The sequence below is a fragment of the Aedes albopictus genome, chromosome 2 (assembly GCF_035046485.1).
Source record: "Aedes albopictus strain Foshan chromosome 2, AalbF5, whole genome shotgun sequence".
NCBI lineage: Eukaryota > Metazoa > Arthropoda > Insecta > Diptera > Culicidae > Aedes > Aedes albopictus.
This window is the reverse complement of record NC_085137.1, coordinates 69858288-69884577: the sequence shown is the minus strand read 5'-3', so window position 1 is coordinate 69884577 and position 26290 is coordinate 69858288. Positions and strand designations below refer to the sequence as shown.

The following is a 26290-nucleotide window of genomic DNA, read 5'->3' as shown; positions in this document are numbered from 1 at the left end:
GGCCGGTCGACAACGGACCAGATCTTCACCGTACGGCAAATCCTCCAGAAATGCCGTGAATACCAGGTCCCAACGCATCACCTGTTCATCGACTTCAAAGCGGCATACGACAGTATCGACCGCACAGAGCTATGGAAAATTATGGACGAGAACAGCTTTCCCGGGAAGCTGACTAGACTGATAAGAGCAACGATGGACGGTGTGCAGAACAGCGTAAGGATTTCGGGTGAGCTATCCAGTTCATTTGAATCTCGACGGGGACTACGACAAGGTGATGGACTTTCCTGCCTACTATTCAACATCGCCCTGGAAGGTGTTATGCGACGAGCCGGGATCAACAGCCGGGGTACGATCTTCACGAAATCCAGCCAATTTGTCTGTTTTGCGGATGACATGGATATTATTGCCAGAACATTTGGAACGGTGGCAGAACAGTACACCCGCCTGAAACGTGAAGCAGCAAAGGTCGGACTGGTGGTGAATGCGGCTAAGACAAAGTACATGCTGGTAGGTGGGACTGAGCGAGACAGGACAAGCCTTGGCAGCAATGTTACGATAGACGGGGATACTTTCGAGGTGGTAGAAGAATTCGTCTACCTCGGTTCCTTGCTAACGGCTGACAATAACGTGAGCCGTGAAATACGAAGGCGCATCATCAGTGGAAGTCGTGCCTACTATGGACTCCAGAAGAAACTGCGGTCAAAAAAGATTCACCCCCGCACCAAATGTACCATGTACAAGACGTTAATAAGACCGGTGGTTCTCTACGGACACGAGACATGGACGATGCTCGAGGAGGACCTGCAAGCACTCGGAGTTTTCGAGCGACGGGTGCTAAGGACGATCTTCGGCGGTGTGCAGGAGAACGGTGTGTGGCGGAGAAGGATGAACCACGAGCTCGCTGCACTTTACGGCGAACACAGTATCCAGAAAGTGGCCAAAGCTGGAAGGATACGCTGGGCAGGGCATGTTGCAAGAATGCCGGACAACAACCCTGCAAAGTTGGTGTTTGCTAACCATCCGGTTGGTACAAGAAGGCGTGGAGCGCAGAGAGCACGATGGGCGGACCAGGTGGAGCGTGATCTGGCGAGTGTTGGGCGTGACCGAGGATGGAGAGCTGCAGCTGCAAATCGAGTATTATGGCGGCAAATTGTTGATTCAGTATTATCATGAATTTGATGTGAACTAAATAAATGAAAATGAAATGAAGGTTGGCTGGCAGTACTCCAAAATGTGGATAAAATACCCATTATGTGAAGCGGAGAAAACACCCATTATTTGACAGCTCGGTACTGATGCAAAAAATGGGTACTTAAAACCCATTTAATGGGTATCTACGAATTAGCGTGCAGAGATAGCAATGAAAAAATGGGTATAAGCTATTTTACGAGACGTTCTACCGGTGGGCCGCTCAATGTTATTGTTTACATTTGATGTTTTTGTTTTCGCAAAAAGTAGCATAACATGTGGTGAGCGCCAATCAGATTTTTGCTGGCAGAGATGTTTTGGTTTCTAATGCGGCATGTATCAATCCCCCGAGCTGTACGATGTCACTAGCAGATGAAAAAAAACATTCCCACGGTCTACGGATATTAATTATAGTGGGCGGATTGACGCATTTTTGCAGATAAATGAACCCCGTTTATTGGATGGGCCCGTATCACATGTTATGCTAACGAAAATGTAAATAAATGGGCCCACCAGTTGGATTTCAAAGCTGGCAAGCATTCACAAAAACAGCTGATAGGCCTTTTCATTTGACGTCTTAAATCAGCTGATTGTTCGGGCGTTTGACAGTTCTTCTATGAAGATGACACGTTCTTGTTAGCAGCTGTTGTTCAAGCTTTGTAAACAAATGCATGCACGGATCTGTCACATGAAAAGGCCTATTTGAAACGTCTCATAAAATGCCTTATTCTGACGCGAGCGTGTTGTTGCTCGTTTCAAAAACGTCAATTCTGAAGGGCTGCAGAACTCGTCTAAATCGTATGGATCTGCCGCTTTTTTTGAAACGGTCGCATCTGCAAAAGTTCGAAGGATAGACCGGAAGGGCGTAAAACCCATTCAGGAGCATGCAAGTTGGGAGAGAGCAAGACTGCATCAAATCTTGCCGCTTCCTGATCACCTGGGCAAAATAAATTTAATTTTAAAACACAATCCTGAAAGCATTTAATTTTTATTAATATAGCCATCCTATAGTTCGACACTGATTCTTCATTAGGGCCTAACTGACATTTTCGATTTCCCTTCATCGATCCTCTCTTTGTGTTATTACGGAAAGTGTATTAAGTTTTCCAAAGATTTTTTGGTTGAAATGCGAAGAAGACGACTACATCAGAAACAAAAAGAATGAGCCTCTGTACGAATTTGCCCTGTCCTGCTCACTCCCACAGAAAATTTGAAAACAGCGCGCACAGTAAAAGTCACATTTGACTTTTACTGTGCGCGCTGTTATCAAATTTTCTGTGGGAGTGAGCAGTACACCAGATTCGTGCAGAGGCTCATAATGATATTGTTTGTTTTGATCAAGTTATTAGCGAAAGAGAGAGTCGACGAAGAGAAATCGATCAAGTCAGTTAGGCCCTTATGAAAAATCATTGTCGAGTTGTTTATAGATTTGTATCCGTCTATCTAGCGCTAAATTTCATTTATTTTCATCCTCATCATCGTCTTCTTCGCTCTCACTAGGAGGCAAATCCAGTTCGTACTTTCGATTGTTCTGCTCTTCTTGAGCCTTCTCCAGATATTTGTTCTGCACTTCTAAGATTTCCTTACTACTGCCACAGGCGGCATACGAATCCAGCAGTTCCTGGTTCAGCTCCACAAACGAGTGGCCCCAGGAAAACTTATTCAGGTACCACAGGGCTTCGTCCTTGAAACCGGTGATGTACATCGAAGCAGCTATCGCCTCCACGCAAGACAGCTTGCAGGGTTTGCCGTAGTTGACTGGAAATCCAAGAAAAAAATCATTATTTTCAGACGGATTTAAAGGCAAACAAAAAGCATACTCGGATTGGCGGCGACCAGGAACGGAAGTAACCTCGGATGGGGAGATTTCATCTTGTTGAAGGGGGTTTCATCCAGCCGGGCCCACGAACAATCCACGACGGCTATTCCCGAACTTTGGATGATTTCCTTGTCCTGCGGACTGACACAGTTGACACCAACGGGAGTTAGCACTAGACCGGGGAACCTGTGAATGATGATTGCGGGGCATGAGTTTGCTCAAGTTTTGCTAGAATTGTGGTTTGGGACATTCATGCAGGCCTGAGACATTCAGGCCAAACCATGAAGAAAGTGAAGAAAGATATTTTGCATTTTGTAATTGCATTTGATTCATGTGAAAAAATCACATTCTCGTTATAGTTCGCTACCAGCCCTGTTTAGAAGTTGGTTCCCTGAACATGATCATGTGAAATTCACATTTCTTTCAACTTACTTCTGTCCAAGTCTCAGATTTTCGATCAGTCCGTGTCTGGCCAGCTTCCGGCCGGAGCACTTTTTCGGATCACAATGGTTCAGATCCCACATACTGACCGGAAACTTTGGTGGCTTCCCCAGATCGAACTTATCTTTTGGGGAGGTGCCCTCGGATCCGCTTCCTCCATCGCCATCACTGCTGTTGCTTTCCGCTTCTGAATCTTCCGATGACGGGCTGGATTCGACTGCCAGTTCGGAAAGCTTTTCCGCTAGGTTACGATTCCGGCCGGTGTTCGTTTGATTCCGGTGATTTTTCTTTTTAAAATTACGCGACTTGTTCATGTTACTTGTTTTGTTTACGGATAACGAAAACAAGCGAAACATAAACAAAGAGCGCGCACGTGCTAATCACCCTTCAAAAACGTTCGAACCGTCAAAACTGGTCTAATTTTAGCTTGAACGGCTGTCAATTTGACAGCTGGAGAGAGTCGACGTTTGACAGCTTTCGGGAGCGTGTTGCACCCGCGGGAGAGCGAGAGAGCACAAAAAATCAGTCTATGTGGCCATCTTTGACGAATGTGGTTTGAAAGAAGTGTGGCAAAAACGCGTGTGTGCTTCGGAAATCGCTGATTTTTCGCAGATTTTCTATCGCGGCCACTCGGTGAAAGTGCCCAACGGTACCCTGATCGATTCCCGTGCCCGTGGACAGTGCTAGGATTGTGTAGACGGAACGTGACTCTGTTCCCTGTTCGAGTGCCGGAGGTTTTTTTTTTCCTCGGTCGGTGTCCGTCTTCTTTTTTTTCGGTTCTTTTGTTCCCGTTTTCCTCCTCTTTCCCCGTTGTTTCGCACGGATTTTGCGGCTCCGGACGGTCGTGATCGTGTGGTCGTCGTTCGTTCGTTCTGTGTGAGGAGGAAAGGTTTGCGTTTTGTTACCTTTCCGTTCCCGGCTGGAAGTGCAAGAAAAATACTGAATCCGCCCTGTGCGTCGGAGGTTTGATTGAATCCGGGAGTGAAAGAGAGAAGAAAAACAGTCCACAGCGAGAAAGATGGCTCAGGATACCGATTCGAACGAGGTCAGTGCGAAGTTCTCCAAGCTGAATGTGAACGCATTGGAATTTGTGCCGAGTTTTGCCAGCTCGACACCAGCGTCCACGGCTGCGGCGGTGGTGGCAGCGGCAGTAGCCCCAGTCACGACCCCAACGGCCGGAACTCCGACGGCACCCAACCAAACCAACACAGGCACTTCCTCGTCTGGCGGAGGCAATACGCCAACTTCCGCCGCGGCAACGCCGACGCCACCATCAAGCAGTGCCGCACCGACGCCGATGGATGTCAAGGGAGACGAGGAAGCCAAAACGCCAGAAAATAATGGTGAGTACCTGCCTACTGATTTATTTTGGGGGAAGGGTAGCATATTGTCCTCGAAAACGACGCAGCTGAATGCATCATCTTCCGAGGCTGGGGCAGGTGCAAAACATTGGGTGAAACCTACACGCGTGAAGAAAGTAGAAAGTTGCAATTGAGAGATCGCTGAAATCGATCGGTTTTTACGTGAAAGACATTGATAGTTGCTTGGAGGGACAATGCACGCTAAGACAACTTGCAGATGATGCTGTGGTTTCTCTAAAAGGCCCACATGCAGAAATGTTGCAAAGACCATTGCAAAATTCTCTAAATAATCTGTCAATCTGGGCAAGAGATTTAGGGATCGAGTTTGCTCCGCAAAAAACTCAATTGGTTGTGTTTTCTAGAAAGCGGAACCCAGCCCAACTGAAACTCAATCTTTTGGGAATAGAAATCGACCAGTCTTTGACTTCGAAATACCTTGGGGTCTGGTTTGATTCAAAAGGCACTTGGGGTACCCAAATCAAGTATTTGGTGCAAAAATGTCAACAAAGGATCAATTTTCTACGCACAATTACCGGAACATGGTGGGGTGCTCACCCGGAAGACCTCATAAAACTTTACAAAACGACTATTCTCTCTGTTATTGAGTATGGCTCTTTCTGCTTCCACTCAGCAGCAAACTGCCACCTAATAAAGTTGGAACGAATTCAATACCGTTGTTTGCGTATTGCTCTCGGCTGTATGCACTCAACGCATAATGCGAGCCTTGAGGTCCTGGCAGGGGTGAAACCTCTCCAGAACCGATTCTGGGAGCTCTCGCTAAGGTTACTTATCAAGTGTGGAGTGAGCAACACACTTGTCATTGAAAATTTCGAAGAAATGCTCAGTCTGAACACTCAATCAAAATTCATGAGAATCTATCTGTTCTACATGTCATCTGATATAAGCCTACCAAGTTATAATCCTCCCCGTGTACACTTCACTAATGACAGTTCCTCTGTTAAATACGATCTGTCCATGAAACAAGCTATTCATGGAATACCAGATCAACTTCGATGTATATCTATTCCTCGCATTTTTAACGAAAAGTACCAAAATGTCAATTCCTGTAAGAGATTCTTCACTGATGGGTCTCGCATAAATGGATCCACTGGTTTCGGTGTTTTCAATGAAAATTTCACCGCCTTCCGCAAACTTCAGGAACCTTGTTCGGTTTATGTTGCTGAGCTGGCAGCAATCAACTTCGCTTTGGGGATGATTTCCAACATGCCCGTAGACCATTTCTTCATCTTCTCGGATAGCCTTAGTTCGATTGAGGCACTCCGGTCGATGAAACCTGTAAAACATTCATCTTACTTTCTTACAAAAATAAGGGAGCAGATGGGTGCACTGGTCGAAAGATCATACAAGATTACCTTTGTATGGGTCCCCTCACATTGCTCAATTTATGGCAATGAGAAGGCGGACTCTCTCGCAAAGGTGGGCGCACAGGAAGGTGAGATCTATGATAGAAGAATTTCACATGATGAATTTTTCCATTTTGTTCGCCAGAGTTCTCTTCAAAGTTGGCAAAATGATTGGCGAGATGGCCAGCTGGGACGGTGGTTACATTCCATTATTCCTAATGTTTCTTTGCGAGTGTGGTGGTATGGTCTGGATGTAAGTCGCAATTTCATTCGCGTGATGTCAAGACTTATGTCCAACCATTACTCGCTAGACGCGCATTTACACAGGATTAACCTCGCGTTGAGCAATGTTTGTACTAAGTGCGGTTCCGGTTATGATGACATCGACCACGTAGTTTGGCAATGCCCGGATAATGACGCCTCCAGAGCGCTACTTTTGGATACCCTTGAGGCCCGAGGTAGACAACCCTTTGTTCTTGTGAGAGATGTGTTGGGGACCCGCGATGTCACATACATGGGATGTATTTTCGACTTTCTTCGCTCTGCTGGTATAAAAGTTTAATTTGCTTGTGTTTTCTTCTCCAGTTTTTTTTCTCTGTTTTGTCCTCTTTGTGTTACTAAGCTGCTCCTGGCCATTCGGAAAACCAAGTCCCACAACAAGTTGGTACCAACACCACAAGGCACCGAATACGCTAGCAAGATGCGATTCACCCCCGGATGAGCAGCAGTGAAACCTTTGGCCCAATCCTTACCCTGTCCATCCCTCAAAATGTGACCTTCTAACCTCGAGCTGCCACGAGTACCCTGGCTTCCACCCATTACTAACAGATATCATTAAAAAGTTATTACTCTGTATAATGTATACTATTAAGTACAAAGAAAGATCCTCGGCTCCGTAAAGCGTTATACGCGATTGAGCCCCAAATAAACGAACTAGATAAAAAAAAAAAAAAAAAGAAATCGATCGGCGGTAACAACACTGCCTGGGGGTTTCCTTAGCTTAGTGTGCTATAGGGTATCTTAAGATGCAATGTTGAATACTGTTGGGCTCGATTCTTAATCTGGTTGGGCATTTTGTAATTGAAATTGTAATTTATTCATTGTCATAATCGTAATATGTACCTGGTACTCCTAAAACTCCTATAATCCATAATAGGTAACCCAATATACATGATTTGACTGAGCCAACAGTAGCAAAGACTTGAAAACTTACTTTCTATGCTCATCTTTAGCTGGATCTGCTCCTATTGAAAAAATGTCTTCTCTTCTCCCACGAATTCCTTTAAAAGTTTTCATAGAAATACTTTCACTGCTTGTAACTCTTTCAGAAGTAAAAGAAGGCATTACTGCATGAACTACTCAAAGAGTTCTTGCACAAGATACTCCAAGATTTTCTTTAGGAATTCTTTGAGGATTTCCACGAGGAATTCCTTCAGGAGTTTCTGTAGACATTCTTCCAAGAGTTCATTTTGAAATTGTTTCTGGATTTCCGTCAGAATTTATTTTAGGAGTTTATTCAGGATTTCATGAAGAAGTTTTTCTTCAGCATTCATTCATTTATTTAGTATTACATCAAATTCAAGATAAAACTGAATCAACAATATTTCTCCATAATACACGGTTCGTGGCTGCCGCTCTCCATCCTCGGTCGCGCCCGATGCTCGCCAAGTCACGCTCCACCTGGTCCGCCCATCATGTTCTCTGCGCTCCACGCCTTCTTGTGCCAACCGGATCAGTTGCAAACACCAGCTTTGCAGGGTTGTTGTCCGGCATTCTTGCAACATGCCCTACCCACCGTATCCTTCCGGCTTTGGTCACCTTCTGGATGCTGGGTTCGCTGTAAAGTGCAGCGAGCTCGTGGCTCATTCTTCTCCGCCACACACCGTTCTCCTGCACACCGCCGAAGATCGTCCTTAGCACGCGTCGCTCGAAAACTGCGAGTGCTTGCAGGTCCTCCTCGAGCATGGTCCATGTCTCGTGCCCGTAGAGGATTACCGGTCTTATTAGCGTTTTGTACATGGTGCACGGTGTCAAAATTTCGATTATTATCGAACTTACATGTACCTCGGATCATTCTTCACAGAAAGTCAGCATTTTGGCTATACTTTATAATTGGAAAGTTTTAAAATATTCCATCGGGGAAATTTTGATTTATCTAAGATTTTGGCTATTTTCCATACTAAAATTAATTAAATACTGATTTTAACCAAAAAAACGTCCCATACAAAATGTATGGGAAAATTTTCACCGATAAAATATTTTCTCGTCTTCCGATTATGAATATATAGCCCAAATACTAACAATTTCCGAAGAAAAATCCGAGGTACATGAAAGTTCGATAATAATCGTGATTTTGACACCGTGTGGTGCATTTGGTGCGTGGGTGAATCTTTTTCGACCGCAGTTTCTTCTGGAGCCTGTAGTAGGCCCGACTTCCGCTGATGATGCGCCTCCGAATTTCACGGCTCACGTTGTTGTCAGCCGTCAGTAAGGATCCGAGGTAGACGAATTCCTCCACCACCTCGAAAGTATCCCCGTCTATCGTAACATTACTACCCAGACGGATCCGGTCGTGTTCGGTTCCGCCTACCAGCATGTACTTTGTCTTAGCCGCATTCACCACCAGTCCGACCTTTGCTGCTTCACGTTTCAGGCGGGTGTACAGTTCTGCCACCGTTCCAAATGTTCTAGCAATAATATCCATGTCATGCGCAAAACAGACAAATTGGCTGGATTTCGTGAATATCGTACCCCGACTGTTGAGCCCGGCTCGTCGCATAACACCTTCCAGGGCGATGTTGAATAGTAGGCAGGAAAGTCCATCACCTTGTCGTAGTCTCCGTCGAGATTCGAATGAACTGGATAGTTCACCCGAAATCCTTACGCTGTTCTGCACACCGTCCATCGTTGCTCTTATCAGTCTGGTAAGCTTCCCGGGAAAGCTGTTCTCGTCCATGACTTTCCATAGCTCTGTGCGGTCGGTAGTGTCGTATGCCGCCTTGAAGTCGATGAACAGATGGTGCGGTGGGATCTGGTATTCACGGCATTTCTGGAGGATTTGCCGTACGGTGAAGATCTGGTCCGTTGTCGACCGGCCATCGATGAAAGCGGCTTAGTAACTTCCCACGAACTCATTTACTTTAGCTGAAAGACGACGGAAGATGATCTGGGATAGCACTTTGTAGGCGGCGTTCAAAATGGTGATCGCTCGAAAGTTCTCACACATTAACTTGTCGCCTTTCTTGTGGATGGGACAGATTATCACTTCCTTCCACTCCTCCGGTAGCTGTCCGGTTTCCCAGGCGCATCTTGATGAGTTCTGCTGCGATACCGTCCTTACCAGCCGCTTTGTTGTTTTTGAGCTGGTGAATGACATCCTTAACTTCCCTCAGCGTGGGAGTTGGTTCGTTCCCGTCCTCTGTTGCACCAACATCTATGACTATAGTCATTTCCTCCGCTGCCTTGATCCCCCATGCCTACATTCTTTTCGCCATTCAGGTACTCGTCGAAGTGCTGCTTCCACCTTTCGATCACTTTACGTTTGCCCGTCAGGAGGCTCCCGTCCTTACCCCGGCAGATTTCGGCTTGTGGCATGCAGCCTTTGCGGGATGCGTTGAGCTTCTGGTAGAACTTACGTGTTTCTTGTGAACGGCACAGCAGTTCCATTTCCTCGCACTCAGCTTCTTCCAGGCGGCGCTTTTTATCCCGGAAGAGACGAGTCTGCTGCTTCCGCTTCTGTCTGTATCGCTCCACATTCTATCGGGTTCCATGCTGCAGCATTACCGCCCACGCTGCGTCCTTCTTCTCCATAACCGCTCTGCACTCCTCGTCGAACTAATCGTTTCGTCGACTCCGTTCCACGTACCCGATGGTGCTCTCGGCTGCGTTGTTGATGGCTGCTTTGACTGTAATCCAGCAGTCCTCTAGAGGGGCCACATCGAGCACATCCTCGTCCGGCGACGCTGCCTCGAGATTCTGCGCGTATGCGGTGGCGACATCCGGTTGCTTCAGTCGCTCCAGATCTACTTGCATAGGCATGTCAAAAATAAATTTGAAAATCGACTGATCATTCTTCTTTCAAGCAAAAATATAAAAACCGAGAAAATTTTCAAAATTCCGGGAAAAGACCCAGGGGAAACCGTATAATTAAAATCTGTAATTATTTGCTCGTCACCCTGAATCCTTGCGCCACAGATTAGCACTCTGATGTACCGTCAAACGGGGTCACTTGCAACAGCGGTGTAAGTTGCAACTCAATGACATACATAAATTGTAAACTATTTTCTCATAATATTGAAAACTAGTAATGCTCCGCTATATTGATTATCAAAATTATGTATACCAACACTCTGAAGAATTTTCACGTTCAATTTACGTGAAAAGATGGATAGTTTTCGTCCACCATATTTTTCACGTTGCCTTCACCGGATTTTCAGGTAGCTGGACAAAAGTGAGCTTCGCTCATCGACGTGATCATTCAGGTAAATTTGACATGCATTGTACGTATCGTTTACGTGAAATGTGGGTGCGGGCCACCGAAATCACAGGTAGCTTTTACGTGAAAACATGATTAGTTCTACACGAATTTCATGTAATTTGTACATAATTTTTGAATGAAAATAAAGCAGCAGCACCAGCTTGCAACGTACTTGAAGAGGCATGAGAGTTTAAATCCTTACAAAATGCAATAAAAAGCATTAGTTTTACCCGACCGTATCATTGCATCTTATAGGGATTTAAAAACTCTTGCCTCCTCAAATGCGCTACAATCTGGTACACATAATAATTAAACAAAAAATCATCAATCTTTAATTTTAGAGTATTTAATAAATCTATACTTACAATTGTATCACATACGCATTGATAAATCATTATAACTATTCTTAACCCTAAACATGTACGAATTTCCAATACGGATGGCGTGAAAGAGTCTTGAGGCAAAATCTTCGTAGTCCAGTTGTTCAAAAACACTCGTTGAACTGGTCCTTCGTCACCGTCAGGAGACAGCTGAAATTATTGAATATGAAAAAAACTTAATGCTGCTTGTATAATCAATCACAATCTATTGCTTTAAATATTTAAATTACCTTTCAATACTTGCAGCAACTTGCTCGGAAACTACATATATCAGCAAGCAGTTGTGGTATCAACTTATTTTTCGACGCCATATTGAATTTATTTTTGCACACCAGAAATTCACGTAACTTTCGTTTCGTGGAAACTTCCAAGTCAGAAGTTCACTAACACAAACGCATTCAAACTATTTACGTGACAATTAGGTGGATTTTACCGAGCAGAGCAGTGCATACGCCGTGATTATCGGGTGATAGTTACTTACGTCAGGTAACTTTTGGGATTTTGTGAATAAGGATGAGCTACGTGATATTTCACGTTAAAATCGGACGTGAAAATTCTTTAGAGTGAAGGATTGTTTTAGTGAACAAAAAAAACAGTATTGTTTCTTTTTCAGCTACACTTTTAAAACAGTTTGCTCACTTTATGCCGAAAATCGTGTAATCTTATGATCTGAAATTCATTCTATTCAAAAACAAAACGATTAAGACACCAATGGATTTTGTAATTTTTGTTATCATTTGTGCTCACTTCTAAAAAAAAACAAAACAAAACATTTAAAATACACGGTGTAGAAAAAAGCAAAAAGTTTGCCGGCCACATAACGGTTAATTTGTAGCCAACAAGGTATCCAGGTAGGAGGCAAGTACAATGATACACTATGCCCAGGGAGTCGAGAAAATTTTCTCGACCGGAGCGGGAATCGAACCCGCCATCTCCGGATTGGCGATCCACAGCCATAACCACTAGGTTAACTGGAGAACCTCTTAAAACTGTTGCCATTTTTTTAGAAGTTTTTAAAAATGCCGACAGATTTGTTAGAATCACAAAATGGCCGTCACAATGGCCGACTTTGGCACCTACTCACGACTTTAATAAGCGCACAAATCTCTTCGTAAACAAATCTAGCGCACCTGATCTTTTTATTTTAAGCTTTTTACAAGTGAGCAAGAATGAATGAAATAAAAAGAGCACTGTTGTTTAAAGCTTGCTTCTTGAAATTTGTGCGTCTGAAGCTCTGATGCACTGTCGAAGTGGGATTTCAAGACGTTTGTCCTTAAGTGTTTAATCTGGATGTCTACTCATCAGACAAAATAAAATTCCCTAAGTTTTCCAGGAAAATCAGAAAATTTTGAAAATTCGAAAATAACACCAATTTCCAGTTAAATATCTATAGTTTTCAAAAACCATACAGAATTATCCTCAAATATCAGTAAAAGTTTTAAGTTCAAATGCGCAAGAAATCCCACCAAATAACTGAATTCTTTCAAATACCTACCTTTTTTTGCTAAGCTCCGTCGAAAATAAAACAAATAGGGTAAAAACACTAGACTTCGCCCCCCTAAAATTCTGCTCTAATCTTCGCCACTTCATACATAAAAATGGAATTTGTATGGAGGGGGCAAAGACAGTGGCTAGTTTTTTTTTTCAGAATTCCTCCTAAACCACCTAACCGTCAAATTGCTAACACAGTTTTGAAACTGGACTTGTGTGTTTGTTATCTATCTGTGCTGGTGGTGTAATATAGACTGTTTCAGAAATTATAAATACACTAACGATAACCTGCCATTTCAATTTGAGCACATTATCCAAAAAAGTTTCTTATAGCTCTAATAATAAACATGCCAACGAAGCAAATAATACCAATTTTGTTGATGTTTCTGGTAAAAGCTAAAAAATAGGGCTCTGTAAACAAGATGATCAAAATTTGAAGTTGCACAAAGTAGTCAAAAAATGTAGCATAGTAGAATAGAAAAAATCTCACAGATAAAATATTTAATTTCTAAACACAATAAAAATTGCTTTATCGATAATAAAAGATATTTCTCGATTGCTTAGAGTATTTTTTACTGGAATATTTAATCAAGAACCACCATTACGGGCCTTCTCAAAACAAAAATTTTTGTTTTAAATTTCTCAACAACACCAGTAGCAACAAACGTTAAGCAAACGAATGTCTTAATAACTGCTTACTGCATTCGTTTTTATGGTATGTCAAGCTTTGCCATCTGAAGGATCGAATGAGCTGAAAAAATGAGTTTTTTTTATATTCAATGCGTTCAGGAAAGCTAAGAAACTGTGTGGTAGTTCTTATGTTCCGTAGAAAACCTTAAAAAATGAGAAACTTGTTCTCCGAAAAAATGTTGTGGAAATGCCTTTATCGATTTTTCCCAAACTTTTATCAAGGCATTCCTTAGACAACTTGTTGAGAAAGCGAATGTGATAAAAATTTAGATAATTTTTGGTATTTAGTGATAAATAATGTTGAAATCATTAAAAAAACACCTTTGTGCAAATGCAAATTTGAAAAATTAAGTTATTTGTTAGAGAACTCGACAGTTCTTTAAAATATCAAGACAATTGAAAGGAAATATAAAAATATGGAGTACAATATGCTATACTCTGAAAGAAGTTGGTGAAAATCATTAGAACAGTTCATTTAATTTAATAAACAAAGTGTATTTATAATTTCTGAAACAGTCTATAATGTTGAGATTTCGTAAAAATTGAAAATCTAATGGAAAACTGGAAATCACGATATCATATTAACAATTTTGAATAAGAACTGGTGATACCGATTGTTAATTTAGGCTATTCCGATGAATACTTCCAAAGAAATTTGTTCGGTGTTCTCCGAGATGTTTCCAATGACTTTTTATTACAATTTCCTTCAAGATTTACTTCAATGGTGGGGCTGGCTCACCGACACTTCCGGTCCGCTTTAGTGCTTTATGCATCATTGTGGCCAGGTGTTGCTCTAGTTTCTCCAACTGTATTGTAAAGCATGAGCGGTGATCCTTGGCATTCTTGTGTAAATTGGGGTAGGTACTCGAAATGTTGATCGATCACCGATTATTGTTGGCAGATGCAGTGGAAAGTTTGTCTTAATACGTATCAATCGTCTCTGACAAACGAGAAAAACTGACTTCACTGATTACCTGTCTCTGAGCCAAATTTGGTATAGAGTCTTCAGTCTCCGATTAATCGCTTCATGTTTGATGAAGGTTTTTAATCCAATGGGTTACATAGCCGCTATCCGAATGAAGAGAGTAATGTTCCGCGTAATATATCACAAATCGAAAGAGGTACGGTACATTACGTGGAGCGGATATACTGAATTGGGTACCAGACCAAGTCCCTGCTGGGTGGCGCTAAATAGGTGAGCCATAGACAATAGAATCGTCAATGTCGTAGGGCATAGTATGTGACTATTGTCGAAACAACATTATTTTTGATCATTGTCCACTAAGCGCATAACTATGTTAGGGTCAAGATTTGGATGAAATCATTGGTAAAATATAATAACACTTTTTAGTTTGTGTAGTTAGTTGAACTCGTGTTAACTTTTTATTGGGACATTTTCTGTAGGTTTATTCTGGATTACAATGCATTAGCTGCCCTTTAACTGAATTATTTTATAACAGTAAACAACATTATTCCTTCTTGATAAAAGATGTATGGACATAGCATTGCCAAACTATGCATCTGATCAGATATTTTTCCGGTATTAAATTTGGGGTAGAGAGTTAAACACCTATAACGGAAAATAGTTTTTCAATGTCAGACAAACATCACATGAACACCGCTACCAATGTACCAAACCTTCTCTACTGTCTTCTCATTTCGCCGCTTCCTATCCTCAATTGAACTTATCTGACACTAGTTAGGACTGTCTGTGGGAGATCAGGGTTTCTAATTCTGTGTAGGACTTGTTAAAACGGGATGCCTGATATGTACTGCCGACAAATGGGCTGGAAGTACTGAGCAATCACAATTACTGTCGTACTAATCATATTAAATGCATGCTTTTCTACTTACATCCCGAACGTCGCCAACCGGCAAAGAGGACATGATGAAAAAACGCGAGATGGCCCTAACAAAAGCGATGAAAATGGTCACCGATGCAACGATATGGAAACAAAATAGATGAGAAATTATCGACCAATTCATAATCTATGAACATATCGCTAATGTTCTTTATCATTCTTTCTTTTTCTCGTTTCAGCAACAAAATCAAAACCTCTCTACTATCTCTTCATTTTCTACCTCTTCCCACCCTATTCCCACATCTTCCTATATCCTCTACCCCATCTATTTAATGTATCTGACACTTGTTGGGACTGGTAACGCCAGCGCCTGCCTGTGGAAGATCCCGGTGTGCTAATTCGGTGTAGGACATGTTAACGGGGGAGGCTTAGTAGGTCCACATCTGCCTACAAGCAGATGGGCTGACAGTTGTCGGCCTGGGTGTGGACTGAGCAATTACAATTACAATTACAATTACAATTTCCTTCAAGATTTACTTCAAAAGTTAATCCAGCGATTGCTTCTGGATTTCATTCCCTTCCGAAGGAATAACTTACATTTGGCGAGTTTGTCGGGAGAGGGATTCGATCCCAGGTTCTTGGTGTAATAGTCACGTGCTTTAACCATTACACCGGACCCGCTTTACTGTTGACACTACTATTTTCTTGAATTTTATCGCTAGTATAAGTTCTGCCTCCCTCGCATAACAGTCCCTGTGTAAGGGGTACACAATATCGGCCGAATCCCATGGCGCTCTTCGAGTGTGTAGACTTATGCAGACTGAAAATCAGCTCGTATGCATATTCACTCAGAAGGCTATTTTTGCAATAGCGTCAACGGTCCATTAGTTGTGATATGTAGTACCAATAGTAGTGGTAGTGACAATTTTGCACTATTTCAACTAAAATGTTAGCAAACGACATTTTAACTGATGCATAAGTACTTAATTGATGAAATTATTCAAATTTTATCTTCAAAATTTATCCAAAAATCTATTTTTAACAATTATCTCCCTTATTTCTTAGCTGCTTTGCACCTATAGTGGTGGGTCCCATAAGAATTGTTGCAAGTGATGTACAGCTTCCGCTCGATAACTGGGCTTTGTCGACAGTCCAGTAAGCGAGCGCCGCTCGATAACTGGACTGAGCTTCCGGAGCCGGAGGATATTGTTATTTTTTGTTTTGTTTACCGATTTGTAAAATGTGAGGTTATATTTCGCTTTTTTTACAGATAACTGTTTTTTAACTCGACTCTGCCCCAGTTATCGAGCGCCCAGTTAAAAAGCAGTCCAGTTAAAGAGCAGTCAGTTATCGAGCGAATGCTGTATTACAAAAAAAAACAAAAATAAACGATGATGATTAACCTGGGCTTGTTAGGGGAATATCTCTAAGTAAAAAGAAAATCGCGTTAAGTACTGTTCCTTTGAATTCCACTAAGAATTTTCATCCTTTGACAGATACGTATTTCGACCTCAACTGTAAGGTCGTCTTCAGTGTCTTGTACTTGACTCGACTAGTTGAGGTCGAAATACGTATCTGTCAAAGGATCCAAATTCTTAGTGGAATTCAAAGGAACAGTACTTAACGCGATTTTTTTTTTACTTAAAAATAAACGATTTGACAGAATATTGTATTCATCAGAATGGAACATTTAATCACAAAAGCGACTACAAATTGGGTTGTTTAGTGAATAAAATATTGCTATTTTCTATAGTCTAATCAATAGAGCTCATTTTTTTGAGCATAACGTGATTTTATTGGACTCCAAAAGCTTTGTTTTGATGGTTAAAATAACAAAACAGTTTTTATTTTCGTGGATAGAATGACCAACAATCAATACGAAGCTGGCGAATTTTTTGTGACGCCAGTCGTTCCCCCAGTAAAATCGCCCAATTCTGGTGTTTCTGACGCCACGCTTTTAATGTCAGTGCGCTCCGCCCTTTTTCATCGAAGCAAGACTGAGTCCGCCAATTAAGTTACCATAACAACGAGAAAAAAACGATTGTTTATTTACATATTACGACGAAAACAAATCCATCGTTCATCTTTTTTCGTGTTCGCGGGCTTCGATTTTTTTAGTGGGCGTTCAGAGAACCATGAAAGTGAATCCGCCACTCACCGGAATTTCCGAGAGGAAAATCCCCTTACCACCGAAGGACTGGACCACGGACCACGTTGGACGAATCCTCGGTCGAACCGTTATCTGTATGATTGATCATCATAGTAAGGCTCTGCCGTGAACAAATTGGTTGGCGGTGGATCGGGATCGTCCTACAGGGATTTCACTCCGATATTATAATTACACGGTAAAATACGAACTGATTGGCACTACTGTTCAATCAATTCGATATAAATTGAATATCATTTGGAAAACAACATTTAATGCCTCTTCAATATAAAAAAAAAATTACTTCATGTCGACAATGTTTTGATTTCGAAATGAAAAGTAGAAGCTTGCTCTGGGTCTAGATCTGATACCGGGACCTTGAGCGTCACGATCTTCTGTCTTACCACTACACCACTTCACATCTGATATAAACACGTGAATCAAAGTGAAAGTTTCTACCACCTGTCAAACTGGTATGCGGGTGATGGTAGAAAAGGTACAGAATGAGCCTCTGCCCGAATTTATGCTGGGCTGCTTTATCTCACAGAAAATGTTGACGTTTGAGCGGTGCCTTGAGAATTCAAGTAGATTTCCCCCTGAAACTTAGCCGAAAGGTTCCGGCTGTCATGAGTTAGATTTTGTTTCTTTCCTTGTACGTAATAAACAAACAAGCGATTCGCTCGTTGTCATGGTCACTAAATTGGTGGACGCAGTTTTGCTTTGATGAAGATGGGCGGAGCAAACTGACATTAGAAGCGTCGCGTTAAGAAAACCAGTATTGAGCGATTTTACTGGGGGAAACATGGGGGAAAAACTGGCGAAAAAATGCATTTTACAAATAGTTCCCGCATTTCAAAAATTATAACATTTTGGATTTCGACTATTTTTTGGTGGATAATCCGATTATAAAATAATCCGTATACCCCTAAAGAACCCAATTGTATGATCATAATATGCTCAAGATAATCGAGTTTGATAACGTTTTTATGTAGGGGAGACTGAGGAGACTTGATCGCTGGGGAGACTTGTTCCCCCCATATTTTCTCGGAATCAAAAACAGTTTTCTTCTAGCATATGTTTTTCCAAAACGACATCTGGACAGACGACACTGTTTTGGCTACAATTGATTTTAATTGTGTAGTGCATTATTTCAAAAATCTTTTAGGCGATTCCAAAAAATCTCAATAACTTTGTGAAAATTTAACCAAATCGTGTCAAAATTTCACAGCACATAGTATAAATAAAGTACTATCAAACGTATTTATTCAAATAAGGCTGTTATATAAATATTTCGATTAATGTAGCTTAGCCTTTCAGCACGCGCGCCATCAAGCAACCAAAACTGCACCGCGCTCGCGCTGTATACGACGAGCGAGATTTTTTGATATTTTGATAGTGTTGTACTTTTTACAACAGCGCGCGTGCTGAAGAGTTAGTGTATACAACAGTGACATGGGGATACTTGATCCCTCGAGGATAACACACACATTATACATGTGAAAAATAAAATTCAATTTGGAAGCCTCTATTTACTCGGAATTCTAGTATATTCAATGATAAAACGTGTCAGATAATTATTATTTTAGTACAAACCATGAAAAGGGGGATCAAGTCTCCCCATTTTCAAGATACGGCATATTCTTAACAATTTAAGGAAATCTTATAATTTCAAATACACCGTATGCATAAAAAAATGCAAGAAAATGAATAGGAAGCTTCTGGAGTTATTTTCCCTTTAAATTAACCATGTGCTCAAAAGGGGATAAATTTTAACCCATTTTTGAAAAATACATCATAAGACATGCCTCCATAAAAACACAGTTTTGAAAACTTTAACAATAATTTAAAGTCCTTCTGTTTTGTATAAACTTGCAATAGATGTTTACCTGCTATTCTGTACGAAAAATGGATCTAGTTTTGTGTTTTTTCTTAAAGCTACAGGCAAATTAAGAAAAAGGGATCAAGTCTCCCCAGTCTCCCCTACAGTGATAGACATTCGTTTAGCCGAGGCCAAAACATTTTCAAAAAAATGTCAGGAAACTCAAAAAAAGATTTTATGATAAAACTTTTTTGTCGTAGTGGTAGTATATCTAGTACTGCTTTATAAAAATATGATACATCACTCTTAAATATACACTGAACGAGGATTGAAACCCTTAAAATGTCGTTTTTTGCCTAGACATTCGTTTAGCCGAATTGTACAATTTTTAGAATTCCATAATAAAAGACTAACAAATTTCGAAAAATATCCAACAAAATCATTTTGTATGGCGACCTGCATTATAGATCGGCTTGTAAATCATGAATTTGATCGTTTTCGGAAGTGTTGCCATATTCTTTTACATGCATCTCATATAAATATGTCATCATATTGTAAATGAGGGGCCCAGAATCAAAGGGGTGTAAGTGACCATTTTGTCGATTTTGAGCTGAGCATATCTTAAAATTCTTCAGATTTCAAGCTTTCAGGAACTTCTTTAAAATTGTTTCTACGATGATTAGAAAAATTACAATAAATCAGAGAAAATTGGGTTGATTTTGAAACTCCATACATTTTGTATGGGATGAAAAATTGCTCCAAAACTTTAAACCTCATTTACTCGCAAGTGGTTTTTTGCCACTTACACCCCTTTGCTTCTAACCCCCTCAAATGTTTCCAAATTGAGATTTGATGTATTTATTTTTATCGGAAATGTTTCAAAAAAATCTGATGAAAGTTTCATGACAAGTGCAGGTTGAAAATGTACGAAAAAACGCAAACCATCAAAAATCACGTATTTAAATATTGTATTGATAAAATATGATGATTTCACTTGCATAAATCATAGCTTTTACTACTATTTCGTCTTCTCATAGCTTCCAAAATCTTCTAGACTGTATTGTGGCTGAAATAACAAACATTGGACTTCTCACATTTCGAGAAATGGCACTGAAAGTATTCAAATTTCTAGCTGAATCACTTGTTTCATAATTTAGACGTTCTTTTCAAATAAATCATGTTAAAAATGAATGTGGTTCAAAACTAAGACTCATTTACAATATATTTTTTTCAGATTGAATGAAATAAGCCAATTGTTTGACCATATCTTGCATTTTTGTATGAGCACCTGTTTTTAAATAAACAGGGTACAAAAGTTCTGACACTTCTTGCAGTTCTTTCACTTAGCAATCTTCTAACTCATTTGGTAATGCTAGTATCAAACAGGTACACTCCACAGTAAGGTGGCCCACACATATATGAAAAACAAAAATTTCGAAAAATGCCAAGTCTTACCTCCTCAATCAGTTATTTTTGACTCCCAGAAGCTGCGTTCGAAATTTGAGCAAAATCGGTTGAGCCTAAGGGGGCGCTCAAAACGCTTAAAGTTTGTGTGGGAAAACTTGGCCAAATGTAGAAATTTTATGTTTTTGAATTTTGCCGCTAGGTGGCGCTGTAAGCGTTCAATAATCAAACCCTTTGGTATTATTGTAGGTGACTATATGCCAAACAACTTTGTCGAAGACCGCAAAGTGATCCAACGTCAGTGAAAAAAGTTATACCCTAGGAAAAGTGAGGATAAACTTTATTGTTATTTTTCCAATACATGTAAAGGAATAATATCAATAATGAAATGTCAATACTTTGCCTCACTTTGTCTAGAGTATAACTTTTTTCACAGCCGTCGGATCACTTCGCGGTCTTCGGCAAAGTTCTCTGGCATATAGTCACCTACAATAATACCAAAGGGTTTGATTATTGACCGCTTACAGCGCCACCTAACGGCAAAATTCGAAAACTTAAAATTTCTGCATACATCGAGTCAAGTACAAGACACTGAAGACGACCTTACAGTTGAGGTCGAAATACGTATCTGTCAAAGGATGCAAATTCTTAGTGGAATTCAAAGGAACAGTACTTAACGCGATTTTCTTTTTATTTACAGATATTCCCCTAACAAGCCCAGGTTAATCATCATCAATATATGTACCTATTTTTTTCATGACATTTTATGCAATAATTTGAACATTTCTAACAATAATTCTGTACCATATTTTCAAAACTGCTAATCTAGCTTACGTTTGAGTGTTTACAAAAATCATTTTTCTTAAATTAATTTGTTTATCATCGCTTCTCCTTATCGGGACATTTTTTTTTATAAATCTCTCTGAATTTCACAAATAAATAAACTTTTAACGTCAATTATCTTGCTAACACGTCATAAACTAAATGCCTTGGGGTATATCCTCGAAACATACCCACGAAATTTCAAAAAAATCTATTGAAAACCAATTTTTCATTTACCTTGGCTAAACGAATGTCTAGGCAAAAAATGACATTTGAAGGGTTTTTACCCTCGTTTTTGTTTCAGTGTATATGTAAGTGTCATGTATCACATTTTTATAAAACAGTACTAGATATAGGTACTATCACTACGATAAAAAAGTTTTATCATAAAATCTTTTGTATGAGTTTCCTGACACTTTTTTGATTTTTGTTTTGGTCTCGGCTAAACGAATCACTGTATCACTAGGTACTAAACGTATATTTCTTTACTTTTGGACAAGTTCAAAATAAAAAATAACTTGAATTAGCATCGTGAATTGTGATTGTATCCACACATTTATGTTGCAATTGTAAGTTTCGAGAAATCATCATTTTCATCCTTAATCCTGTATAGAAGTGGGCGTAGATAATATGAATCCACGTTGAAAACCCCACTTCATTGAAGGCGAACACAGGAAGCACGCGCTTGTCGATAGGTCCTATGTACCGAAAACCCCTTACGTCATGATTCACGCGAAGCCTCCTCTCCATCTGCATTTCGTCATAACGGGCATTCCTCGACAACATCGTCTCGTTGCTTGAATTCCTTTTGTACTACCTCTAAAGCACAACCTTATAATTATTGCAGTGTGAATGCGGGAGTAGTGATTTTCCATCCTCGTGAACGGTTCATATTATGATGGCTGGCACTGAGTTGGTGGAAACTATTCGTCGGAAAACTTCCGACATAGGCTAGGCATCGCAAACTTCTTCTCCCGGATAGTATTTTTAGAGCATATGCTTCTGGGTGTTACGGTCGTACCAACTCTGTGCGAGCAAATGATAACACCGGCTTCTGAAGCCGGCATTTTTTTTTTAGATAAGATTAGTAGTAGTGGAGATACTCACACCATCACCGTCCCACTCACCAGGTACCTACCGGCGTCTCAGCTACCGGCTATCTAAGCACGCCTTTTTGATTTCTGCGTTGAGGTGTCTGTCGCTCAGTGCGTCGCGTTGAGCCGGTTAAAATGAGTCAACTTTTAATACCTAAGCATGTGTGTTGCTAGGGGCTTTTGTTGGTTTATGCTGCCTGTCTGGTCGGCTTTTTTTTCTGATGGACGTGCATAATTTAACGAGTAGTAGTTCTTTGGTGATTTGTACTGCCTTGTGGTTGTTTATGTGTGATGATCAGTTTTAACCAGATTTTCGTACCTATAATAACAGTGGTTTTCAATCGACCGCATACTTTATACGTTTTCTGCATACTCATGGTCCTCTTTTTCATAGATATTCTAATGTAAATGTCTCACACGAAGAACTTTTACTGTTTACTTTGGTCAAATTCTTGGAGTAAGTTCATGAGTAAGCTCCAGAATCATTCCTGATATTTCCTCATTTTCCTAGCAGGTTTTTCACGTATACCAGCATACATTTCTCCAGGATCTCTTATCGTAAATTTTACAAAAAAAAAAATGCTAAAACCAGGAACTCAGTAAAACATCTTGTTAAAGAACTGACATTTTTATGCTTCCGGAAGGTTGATCAAAAAAAAAAATGTGGAAATATCTGTAAAAAAATCTGCCCATACGAAATTCAACAAGCTTTTTTTTCCTTGGTAATCAATTCATAGTAATAAAAGAAACTTAAAACTAACTCACTAATATCACAGACAAACAGACGACTTGCGAAATTTCCATCGACCACGCTTTTAACGATCATTTTAAATTTTCATAGTTGTGGCTTTCACAACCAGAGGCGCGTGCATCGTTTTTCTATGCGTTTGACGTTTCACACTAGCACCTTCTGTTGGCGATATTGCACAACACAGTGAACTTTTCCACCAGGTGATGGTAGTGTGAACTGGGCGATGGACTTCCATGAAAATCGTTCAAGGTGTTACGTCTGTTTGTCTGTGCTAATATGTTGTAATAGAATCATCACTGTTTTAAATGCATGATAGAACCTATTTGACTTAAAATGTTGCTATGGTAAAAACTGATTTTTGTAAATTCTAGATTGAGTTTAAATAAGGGCGAAAGTAACATGATCGATTTCTCCTCATCGACCCTCTCTTCTACCAATTAAAGCGACAAGATGCAAGTATGGTTGCACTTTTTGGCCATTAAACGCTAGGTTGCGATGCAATCTTGCGTCCAAACGTAAAAAAGTAAGCTGTAAGGCTGAAGAAGTTGTTGCAGTGGCTGTTTATTTGACAACATTAACAACTTTGTCGAAGATACAAAGTCCAAGACGTAGAACTAAAAAAAGTTTTACAGTGAAGTTGCGAACTAATATGTACATTCTTGGCATTTGATTTCTTAATTATGGTAATAGTAGTTTACGCAACAAGGTGCAGAATGAAGATTTTTACAGCACGAGTTGTACATTTATCCAACGAGGCTTAGGATAATTATGACGATTGCTGTAAAAGTCAATTTACCGAGTTACGAACAACGTTTTTTGCAATTTCATAAACTCTAGCTTGAGGATAGTTTTTTTCATCAAACTGCACACTGTTGTTCATAGCCATGTTCAAGAAAGTCTGATCATAGCAGGTTATACTGTGCAGTTGTAACATTTTTTTTTCAAAACTGCGCCCAGAAAGCATCAAGAAGTTGATCAAAACTGAAAACAGTGCTGTAATAATTCATTACGCAACACAAATCAGTTTTTTTATCTGTATTAACGAGTTTTTTAGCCCTAGGCTAGTTCAATTCGGGACCCACGCACGGTGCTTCATTTACCGTTATTATCAAAAAAAATATACCATCAAAACCTAAAACGCCATTCTCTTTCTTCATCATTCCTACACCTCTGGACAAATTTTTAAAAAAATCGTTAGACGAAATTTTGAGTTACGCCCTTTTAAAGGGCCTAACCCCTAAAAAATGAGGGTTTCTATAGAAAAACATCATATTTCATAACAGAAGCATGCTTCTGCCATCAAAACCTGAAACGCCATGCTCCTTCTTTATCATTCCTACACTTCTGAACAAATTTTTAAAATAATCGTTAGACGAAATTCTGAGTTACGCCCTTTTAAAGGGCCAAACCTCTAAAAAATCAGGGTTTCTATAGAAAATCATCAAAATTCATAACAAAAGCATGCCTTGAAGTCCCAAATAATAAAACGTATTATTAATAATGTTACAATTTGATACTATGCGCTAATATTGGCTATTTGTATTGATGTTTGTATACAAATTGGCCATTACGCTAATATAAGGGAAGTATTTTCAAACATGTAGGAAGCAATCATGTTTGTATCAATTGCCATTCACAGCGTGGGACGTAAGTTTTTTGTATTGCTTTTTTAAAGACAAAACAAGCGATGGCATGTGCCTATCTCATTCGTTAGATTTATTGGTGAATGCTGTTTTCAATTAATAAACATACAAAACTAAGGATTGAGATGATCAATTGTAATGATAGTTCTATATTTAACTGCTAAACTACGTTACCGAAGAATAAACGTGATTAAATGAAACTAAGTTTTATAATAATTCTACTATAAGTACTTATGACCTTCAAATGGGTGTAACTGGAGAATTTGACCAACATTATTTTTGAAATTCAGTTTATGGGTGTGCATTAACTATATAAATGAAAAAGTAAATGAACTGTCGTTTATGTTTTTCATTGTATATTGTTCTGGCTATAATAGTAAATGAAGCCAACAACGTCCGTATCCTACAGGTTAAAGAATACTTCCCTTATACTGGCGTTATTTTATACACAATGCATTCAATATTAGTGCATAGTATCAAATTGTAGCATTATTAATGATATTGTTCATTATTTTGGACTTTGGAGCATACTTCTGTTATGAAATATGATGGTATTCTATAGAAACCCCTATTTTTTTTAGGGGTAAGGCCCTTTAAAAAGGCGTAACTCAAAATTTCGTCCAACGATTATTTTAAAAATTTATCCAGAGGTGTAGGAATGATAAAGAAAGAGAATGGCGTTTCAAATTTTGTTGGCACAAGCATGCTTCTGTTATGAAATATGATGTTTTTCTATAGAAACCCTCATTTTTTAGGGGTTAGGCCCTTTAAAAGGGCGTAACTCAAAAATTCGCCTAACGATTATTTTCAAAATTTGTCCAGAGGTGTAGGAATGATGAGGAAAGAGAATGGCGTTTCAAATTTTGATGGCAGAAACATGCTTCTGTTATGAAATATGATGTTTTTCTATAGAAAACCTGATTTTTCAGGGGTTAGGCCCTTTAAAAGGGCGTAACTCAAAATTTCGTCTAACGATTTTTTTAAAAATTTGTCCAGAGGTGTAGGAATGATGAAGAAAGAGAATGGCGTTTCAGGTTTTGATGGTATATTTTTTTTGATAATAACGGTAAATGAAGCACCGTGCCACGCTTTACTTCCCTTCCGAAGGAAGAACTCACATTTTGCGAGTTTGTCGGGAGAGGGATTCGATCCCAGGTCCTCGGCGTGATAGTCAAGTATTTTAACCATCACACCAGGTCCGCTCCACACGCAAATCAGTGCTGTAATGAATCATTACAGCTCTGCTAATTTGGTGTGGAAAAGTAGGCCTTTTCCTGGCAGATTTGCCTGAGGTAAAACAGCCTATTATGATTAGAAATTGCAGAAATAGTAGTTTACGCAACAAGGTGCAGAATGAAGATTTTTACAGCACGAGTCGTACACTTATCCAACGAGGCTTGCCGAGTTGGATAATTACGACGAGCGCTGTAAAAATCGAGTTCTGCACCGAGATGCGTACAACATTTTTTGCAATTTCATAAATAACCGCTTGAGGATAGTTTTTAACAAAACCTTTTCATCAAACTCCACACTGATGATCATAGATATTGCTAAGAAAGTCTGATCATAGGAGGTTATACTGTGCAGTTGTCAAAATT

The 26290-nt window shown here is 39.9% G+C and overlaps 2 protein-coding genes across 2 annotated transcripts in view; one reads left to right on the top strand and one right to left on the bottom strand.

Moving 5' to 3' along the window:
* Positions 1–2632: 2632 nt before the first annotated feature.
* LOC115265635 (18S rRNA aminocarboxypropyltransferase) lies at positions 2633–3881 on the bottom strand. Its single transcript, XM_029871506.2, has 3 exons — positions 3440–3881; positions 3009–3193; positions 2633–2946 (listed from the first exon to the last, which is right to left on the bottom strand). The coding sequence occupies exons 1-3, from the start codon at positions 3802–3804 to the stop codon at positions 2645–2647; spliced, it is 852 nt and encodes a 283-aa protein (XP_029727366.2). The 5' UTR covers positions 3805–3881; the 3' UTR covers positions 2633–2644.
* A 109-nt stretch (positions 3882–3990) lies between these two features.
* LOC109430988 (eukaryotic peptide chain release factor GTP-binding subunit ERF3A) overlaps positions 3991–26290 on the top strand; it is a 56387-nt gene continuing 34087 nt past the window's right edge. Inside the window, exon 1 of the mRNA XM_029871474.2 lies at positions 3991–4791. Coding sequence (XP_029727334.2) covers positions 4467–4791 — 325 coding nt within the window. The 5' untranslated portion in view covers positions 3991–4466. The remainder of the gene's footprint in view (positions 4792–26290) is intronic.

Excerpts from the sequence above, each read along its gene's own strand:
- LOC115265635 (XM_029871506.2), bottom strand. The coding sequence starts at position 3,804 with ATGTTTCGCTTGTTTTCGTTATCCGTAAACAAAACAAGTAACATGAAC. Across the intron at positions 3,194-3,439 it reads AATCTGAGACTTGGACAGAA|GTTCCCCGGTCTAGTGCTAA; the intron begins GTAAGTTGAAAG and ends CATCATTCACAG. Across the intron at positions 2,947-3,008 it reads CCTGGTCGCCGCCAATCCGA|TCAACTACGGCAAACCCTGC; the intron begins GTATGCTTTTTG and ends TTGGATTTCCAG.